This window comes from Lytechinus pictus, chromosome 6, assembly GCF_037042905.1.
Source record: "Lytechinus pictus isolate F3 Inbred chromosome 6, Lp3.0, whole genome shotgun sequence".
Taxonomy (NCBI): Eukaryota; Metazoa; Echinodermata; class Echinoidea; order Temnopleuroida; family Toxopneustidae; genus Lytechinus; species Lytechinus pictus.
In genome coordinates this window covers 23,200,079-23,208,587 of record NC_087250.1, presented here as the reverse complement: position 1 = coordinate 23,208,587, position 8,509 = coordinate 23,200,079, and the positions used below count along the sequence as shown (strand labels likewise).

Here is an 8,509-nt window from a genome sequence, read left to right as displayed (position 1 = left end):
CAGAACTTGAGAGTTGACTTCGCACGGATGCCCTGTGCAACGAGATCATTGACGGCAATGTAGATCTTGTTTAACCAGTTTCTTAAAGGTGGAGTAAGGAAGTGGTTTCGAGATATTGCTGTGAAGATCAGGAAGGTCGTATTTATTATTATTATTTTTTTTTACAATCGGTCCTTGGTTATATTTTTAGGTTTTTCCCAAAAACATATCCCACGAAGTGATGTGTATAACGCCCTCTATTTTACCCATGAAACCCGTCACGTCATAGACGGCCGTGCTATTTTGGCTAAGTGGCCTGTATTGAAGTTTGACAGAAATAACACACACAGTTTCTATTGGACTTCTCGAACTTCCTGGAACTAATGGCTAAATAGCGTTTGTGTACATGTACGTGTGTGTGAATGGACTGTCAGGGACTTCTGCGAGTCAAGATTTTCATCGTCGGTTTTTCATCACGATTTCGGCATCGATGAAGACTCTTCTCGAATTTGACAGGAAGGGGTTTTATTGATCAACGGGATAATTTGATTCTTTGGAGGTGTATTTTGGTCGAACTTTTCAGGAAACCATCTCAATCGGACGATAAGTGAAGAGGGTTCGTCAATTATGGCGTCCCAAGACGATCTCAAAACCCCGTATGATGATAACAATAAACATTTGTAAGTTGATAATTTGATGATACGAGTGAAAATCGTTTGTATGCGATGACACAATCGAATTTGATTATTTGATCTGTCATGTCATTAAAGTCATAAGAGCATTTCGTTTATCGGAAAGATGACTCGTTTGAGTAGTGTTGAGCAGGAAATTCGCTCACACCCAAAATAGCAAATCTTGTGTGTAGTCCCACACTATCAAAATTGTGTCAGTCCTCAGGCTTAGCTATTTACAGTAGGCCTAGAGTTAACTTGTTTTTTGTCAAATTGACATGGTCTTCGATTATTAAGGATTTATCTGGAAGCCAGGGGTATGCCAGTATGTAATCTTTGCTGTTAAAGTGTTGCTTTGATTTGCTTAGTTGTTACTGTTACTGTTAATAGGCTGCATGACGCACATTCCGAGTGTAGAAAAAGTGTGTGACTGCGTCTGCGAGTAGGCAGGACAACAAAGTTTAGAAAGCTCTCTTTCTTGTGATGGGTCAAAATGCGCACTAAAGCTGCGCTAACGAAAGCGGGAAATTTAACTACGATCAACATATATTTTCGACACTTAACAGTGCACCGCTGATCGTGTGTGTTCGGTAATCAAGTTTTCAGACATAAATCATGTTGCTGTTTAAATTTGAAAATCGACATTAAACACACCCTTATCAGGATTAATTTCCCAGAAAGTAGGATGGGGGGTCGGGTGTCCGGACACTTTATAATATATTTTTGAAGCCTTTTTTGTCTTTGGATTACACTAAAAATACGAAATCAATAGTTGTACAAATCATCTTCTATTTTGTTCTCTATAATATTTCCTGACATTTTGTACTAAAAATTGATAAAACTTCCCTTGTAAATTTTTCCAAATGACTTTCTAAAATTGATCGTCCGGACACACAACAACTGGGTATACTGTGCACTGGAAGCGGCTGCCAGGGCTACACATGTAAAAGATCATCAATTTTTTAAAGTAAATTCAGCCGTATGTATGGCAAGTTCCCCCAAGTCTGCGCAGTCCCCCTTGTCTGCGCACACGCGTATCTGCGCGATTCTAGTAAAAGAAGATACGCAATGAGCACGAACTTACACATGCAATACATAGACAGGTATTTGTAAAAAAATCCGACTCAAAATGGTGGAAAAATAATAAATTTAGGGCATTTCATGTGACGGCCTCAAAATGCAGCCTTTCTCATCAAAATCCCCGAATCGTGTGCAAAGTGAATGAGTGTGCAGACATGGGGTACCATTTGTTTTTTCAATCTGAAAATGACTGCCCGAGGTTTTTCCAAGAAAATCCTATATTTTCTTTCATTTTTTAATGAGAAATTTTGTACACTTACTCTTAATAATATAAGGAACATTATTAACTGAAAAATTTTGTGAAATAAGAAGAAATTCATGTTAAATCTTAACTCAAATTGTTAGGTGCGCAGACTTGGGGCCCACCATCATACACTTAAAGAGACATGTAGATCTAGAGGCCTACACAAAATAAGAATACCTCTGTTTTCAATTTTACAAGTAGAGTAAAACTGGGTTGGTACTCGGCCAAGAGTCGGTGTGTGGCTGTTCAGCAATACACCACTGAAATCACCAACTCACTCTAGACATGTACACCACACATTTACTCACTCACTCCCACACTACAAAATCATCCGGCGACATGGACAAAATTTTGAATAAAAAGTGAAATTTTCGCATAAAATATCACACTTGGTAGGGGAGATCGGGGTTAGTTGTCCCACACTTTTGACAAAATGGCTGTTAGTTGGAACATTTTTGACAAAATGGCTGTAAAATCCAAATAGATTTTATTTGAGAAACAACATATCAGCTTGAAGCATATATCTAAGGGCTTCAAATGTACGCCATAAAATGTTCAACTCTATGTTTACTGAAAAAGTCCACCTTGAACAAGACTATCACAAGCGTTCCAACTTTGGCGTAAATATTCATATCTGAATGACACGCGCCTCAAAACCCAAGATAACAACAACAACAACAACTTACCCCATATACGGGGTAAGTTGGAACATGGTATGGTGTAAGTTGGAACACTGCATGGTCAATTAAGAATTATACTAAAACTACTTACAAATGTAATATTACATGGTTTTAGCCTATTTGCGTTATTTTTTTCAAGTTCAAAATATTAAAAGTGGCTTTGTTGAACTTTATGTTTTCTAGTATACATAGCCACTCATGCAAGCCTACTGTGTAGTAGAATTCCGCTTATTTGTGTGTGTTTGATTTTACATGCAAATGATGCAATTAAGTGTACTATCAGCAATTTCATGTACTTCTGCATCAAATTTACATGACAACAATTAATTGTTTATATTTTTTAATTAATTAATTATGCAAATAAGCAAATTAAATTTGCCCTAAATTTTTTTTTTAATGTTTTTGCCTTTAACTCTATTTATTAAGCTAGTAGAATGCTAATTTTTGGTGAGAGTATCAATATTTTTTCCGCAAAAAATATAATTTCTTATGTATTTTTTGTTTTTAAAATTTGTATTTCTTTGTTTTTTTTAACCTTTGTTTTTTATTGTTTTTGCCGATGAACTTTGTCAGGGACTCTTGCGATCATAGCATAAAATAAATCCATTTGAACCAACAAAAGTAAAAATAGTCATACATTATGATTTTTGGTTGAAAAACACAATCACGTTTTTGAGCAATTTTTGGTCTGACATGCATGTACAAAATGTTGCGTGATTTTGAAACTGCGCACCCAGGTATCGCAAATTTGGTCTTAAAAGATGCGCAAGACTTGAAAGTAAAAAGTCAGAGAGCGGTGCGTTCAAAAAAATTTGCGCGATGGCGTAGTGACGAAATTTGTCCGGGGGGGGCTCAAATTGACCCCCCCCTATATTGTAGTTTGATAAGGGGTAATATTGCATTAAGGGCCTGCAATAGGCCTTAAATGCACACTCAGACCTAACTGAGAAACAAAACAAGCATGTATTGGTATACAATACATTTACAGAAGAGTGTGAAATACTGTATACATTTTTTTCTCATATCCAATGTTTTTATTCATAGTTATGTTTGGGGTAAGTTGGAACATGTTCCAACTATCCCCTTCAATTTGTTTCAACTAACCCCAGAGGCCCATTTGACATTTATAAGCTTACAGCACAAAAAAGGGACTTCACCATGGCATATTAATAAACTTCTTTTGTAGCTTGGTACAATTGTCCATTATACCCCCAAACAGGCCAACTTGTTCTATAAACTTCTCTGAGATAATAAAAAATTCTGAAAGAGAAAAAAATTACTCAGAAGGTGAAAAAACATAAATTCCTTTCTAACTTCACCAGGCTTGTTGCACATGTGTTGTCTATAATATGGTGGATGGCTGTTGATAATAGCAATAAATTGAGGGCAGTATTGCATAAATTTATTTAAAGGCTTTAAAGAAAATTACAATGTTTCAACTTACCCTGCGTTCCAACTAACCCCAATCTCCCCTACTTCTTAATATCGTAGTTGAGAAACAAGGGGTCTAAAAAAGTTGATTTTTCACGGTTTTCCCGATGTTTGTGGATTTTGAAAACATGTCCTCACGGAAAACTGGCACTTTCGTTAGCCGATGTCGGCCACCATTTTATGTCCGGAAGTCAATCCTACGATCGAAAAAATTATTAAAAACATGAAAAATAAGACAACACCTCCTCAAAATGTAGCGCCCTAAGTGTGGCCGTTGCGTGTACGCTCACTATTTTCACATACGTTTGCAATGGAACTGCGCACCTGGCCGCGTTCGCGCGCCATTTAGAGGCGAATTACAGCTGCCTCGCGGCAGCGCCATAGGAATTGTACATCGTACCGCGCACTGGAGACAGGGCGGCCGCCGACTGGGAATACTATCGCGGTCAGAAGTGGTGGTCAATCTTGACCACCACTATTGCTATCCGCCAATTTTCGTGATAATAAAGGTAACTACCATCAATCCTTTTTATATGATTTGTATGGATTAAAATAGTTTGTGCAAAATAGTTACTGGATGGGAAAAACCTTTAAAGGAGAATGAAACTCTTGGAGCAAGTTAGCTTTTGTGAAAGCAGAAAAATCAAAGAATAAGATCAACAAAACTTTGAGTAAAATAGGACTAGCAATAAAAGAGTTATGAGCATTTGAATGTCGAGATCACTAATGCTATGGAGATCCCCCATTGGCAATGCGACCAAGATCTGTGATGTCACACACGTACAACTCTCCCATTCGGACACTGAAAATATACCCCAAAACATCTCTTTTTGCTCATTCTAATCATATGACAAACGATTCATCAATGATATAATGTTGTGAAACCTCTGTACTTGTCATCTCATTAAGAAAACACCTAACCTTGTGATAGACTCTATAAAAGTGACAATATAAGTGAAATAAGTACTAAAGTAATGAGGGAGTTGTACGTGTGTGATATCACAGATCTTGGTCGCATTGCCGATGGGAGGATCTACATGGCACTAGTGATCTCAATATTCAAATGCTCATAACTTTCTTATTATTCATTCAATCTTCCTCAAACTTTCAACAATATGTTTCTTTGATTTTTCTCTTTGATATGGATTCAGCTAGTTTCAAGGGTTTCATTCTCCTTTAAGTGGCGGCACACTGGCGCAGATTCTCTATTTGATTTTCTTTATTTTTTTTGGTTAATGATATTCTGAATGCCTTTTGCTCTCCCTCTTTAGATGGCATTTTGGCGGTATCACGCGAGGGGAGACAGACAACCTCCTAATCCAAAAGCGACCCGGGACGTTCCTCGTACGAGATAGCCGGACGTGTCCAGGAGACTCGGTTCTCTGTGTTAGGTAGGTATCCATCTGGGGGACGTTTCATAAAGCTGTTCATAAGTTCAATAGAAAAAACTTTAAGAACGACTGGTGATCCTTTCTTGACCATTAAATGTTCATTGGTGGTTATTTTGCACTTAAGAAAGATTCACCGGTCTTTTTAAAGCCGTTCTTATAAATTTACAAGCAGCTTTATGAAACACCCACCAGATGCTAGAGAAGGGAGAAATATTACATGGGGGCTCCTGTACAGTTGGCCCCCAAATTGCCCCCAAAAGAAAACTAAAAAAGGAGCCACTGAAATTGTCATGGCAATATAATATCAACTCTATTTAGTAGTCTGGTGAGTTATAAGTGATGATATTAGTCTGGTGAGTTATAAGTGATGAGCTTAGAATATAATTCTGGAAATGAAATTATTTTTTCCCCTCTGTGCTTAAGTGTAAAATTTCAGTTGTTGAGGAAATGGTTACCCTACTGCTTAATCCAGGCGGTATTGGATTAATCCATATCCAATACCAAACTGGGATTCATATTTTCAGCCATAAATGTATCACTTTGCAATCATTCAAAGTTTTCATTTTCTTCAGAACTTTTTACAACAAAATAAGTTGTATATTTTAAAGTACACTCTACCTGTACATGTAAGACTGAAATCAAAGAGGAAAAAGCATTTCATGTAGAAGTGATGATCACTGCTATTCATTTGCGCGCTGATGTTGCAATTTTGCACATTCGTACAATTAAATTTAAATTGTAATAATTAGTTTTCTCCTCTACATGCATTTTAGAGAAGCTTATAAATTATAATAGTTCTTGGATAAAATCTAAATAATTATCAAAAATATCAATGGTGCAATATGGTAATCTTAAATGAAAGAAAATAACATGGAAACTTGTCATCATTCTCTTCCAAAATTAATTCAGCGTGCAAATTTTTAAGTCTGTCTTCAGTATAAGCGCCTTAATAAAAACTGAAAAGTTACGTTATGACTTTGGGAATTGGTTTTAAGGATTTGGTTTTGTACATGCTTGGTGTTACCATCCTCCCAAATACACCTCTTATTATTGTAAATAGCATCATCTTTATACCTTTATACCACATCTACTGGAAAAATACAGTTGTGTCTGCAGTCAAGTTTCCAGGTCTATCTTGTACTGTACGTTGTCTTCCTAGCTTGGATGAATTGCTATCTCTGCTATATGTGCTTTGCTGTGCCAAGCAGTGACTAATCATGTTTGTCAAGATGTGCTCTTCTGCTTCATGCTACAACCAACCAACTTAACCAAGTGTAAAGGAATCACTCTAGTCAAACCAAATTTAGGATTTAAAGTCTTTATTATGTCAAATTTTCTATTAAAAATTCTTTCTCTCCTGTACCTTTTATATTTGACAGTGAAAATAGTAAAGTATCTCATTATATCATCACGAGAAAAGGGGATCAGTTTGTGATCGGTGACCAGATTTTCTCAACGCTACCTGACATTCTGAACTTTTACCGGGGTCATTATCTAGATACAACCGTCCTAGTTGAACCGGTAAGTAATTCATCTCTTTCAAAATCATCTTTGAATACCGTAAGTAACGGTGTATTAACCGCACCTTTTTCTCGGCGGGATATAAGCAAAAGTCGGGGGTGCGGTTTATACACGGTGACGGGTCTGAGCCCGCCCGCGTAGCCCCTCCCGAACATGTAAGAAGTCTGCCAGTTCACAACACATCGAGTGGCCGGCCGTAGCCGCCCAGTGCAATGTCGTTTAGAGGGGTATGAGCCGCGGGTAATGGGTAGCGATTATTATGATCTTATGATCAAATACTGTCGTAACAAATGCACCCACCTTCATGACACTAATTTCGACTTTATTCTCGATTCAAAGCAGCGAAGTTCCCTGGCTAAGTTCATAGAGAGCTAGCTTGCGTTGTATTTTGGTTTTAGTGCGACTTAAGCTGGCGCTATTCATTTAATTTAACCCCTCAAAGTCCCGTTTCGCGCCAGCTTATTTTTTTCTTTCCCGTTTGCTTTTCATAAGATACCATGTACACCGTGCACCACGCACGATAGAGACGGCACGAAGCCGTCAAACAACTGGAAAAAATACAAATTTCTTTGTTTCTTGAACCTTCCTGTAATCCCGTATCCAAAATTCATGCTAAGACATCGAATGCTAGACAAATTCTGAAAGTGATTGTGAGGTTGTGATGCAAGAAATGTGAAAGACACAGATCACAATTTGATAAGATGTACTGGTAGTGGTACCGTATCGAAGTTTGAAATGTACATGTACAAGAAAGGCAGTGCTGTGTGTGTGTACACTGTGACTGTGAGGTGAGTGAGTGTGTAAATTGCCAATATTGGCGGGACTTTTCTTTCTTGCTAACATTTGTAGATGAATTGATCAAGAACAGCAGATTTCTGCATACTGGTAATCTCTTTGAATACTTTGAAATCTTTAACTTAGTTTTTGTTTCTTCGTACCTCAAATATGCATGTAAATGTGAGGATTTTTTTTTTTTTTTTTTTTTTTTTTTTTAGTCCAAAGTTGGGGGTGCGGTTTATACACGGGTGCGGTTAATACACCGTTACTTACGGTAAGTCTATCGAACAGAAACATAATTTGAATCAGCATAATTGATACATTTGGTCTCTACTGTCTGTACTGTATGTGACATTTCTCAGGATTTATGGAGTATAAATGCAGTGGATGCATATATTATTGTGAATTCCATTTAAATTTCATCTACACTCTATGGACTGCGGTGCCTACAATACACATACAACACACCTGTTATTATTATTTATTTTATTATTTTTCTCTCATGATGATTATCAAGATTTTTCCCCTTTTTATACTGTTGAAATATATCATATATTTCAGAGGACGAGTCAACCCCAACATTTTAATAAAAAGAGAAAAGTCCAACAAGCATAACACCGAAAATTTCATCAAAATCGGATGTAAAATAAGAAAGTAATGACATTTTAAAGTTTCGATTAATTTCACATAACAGTTATATGCACATCCTGGTCGGTATGCAAATGAGGAGACTGA

At 37.0% G+C, this 8,509-nt stretch overlaps 1 protein-coding gene across 1 annotated transcript in view; it reads left to right on the top strand.

Annotated features, from left to right (window-relative positions):
- The first annotated feature begins 259 nt into the window (after window positions 1-259).
- Window positions 260-8,509, top strand: part of LOC129262795 (crk-like protein) — a 30,867-nt gene continuing 22,617 nt past the window's right edge. The window contains exons 1-3 of the mRNA XM_064101237.1: window positions 260-659; window positions 5,357-5,476; window positions 6,856-6,997. Of these exons, the coding sequence (XP_063957307.1) occupies window positions 607-659; window positions 5,357-5,476; window positions 6,856-6,997 (315 nt within the window). The 5' untranslated portion in view covers window positions 260-606. The remainder of the gene's footprint in view (window positions 660-5,356; window positions 5,477-6,855; window positions 6,998-8,509) is intronic.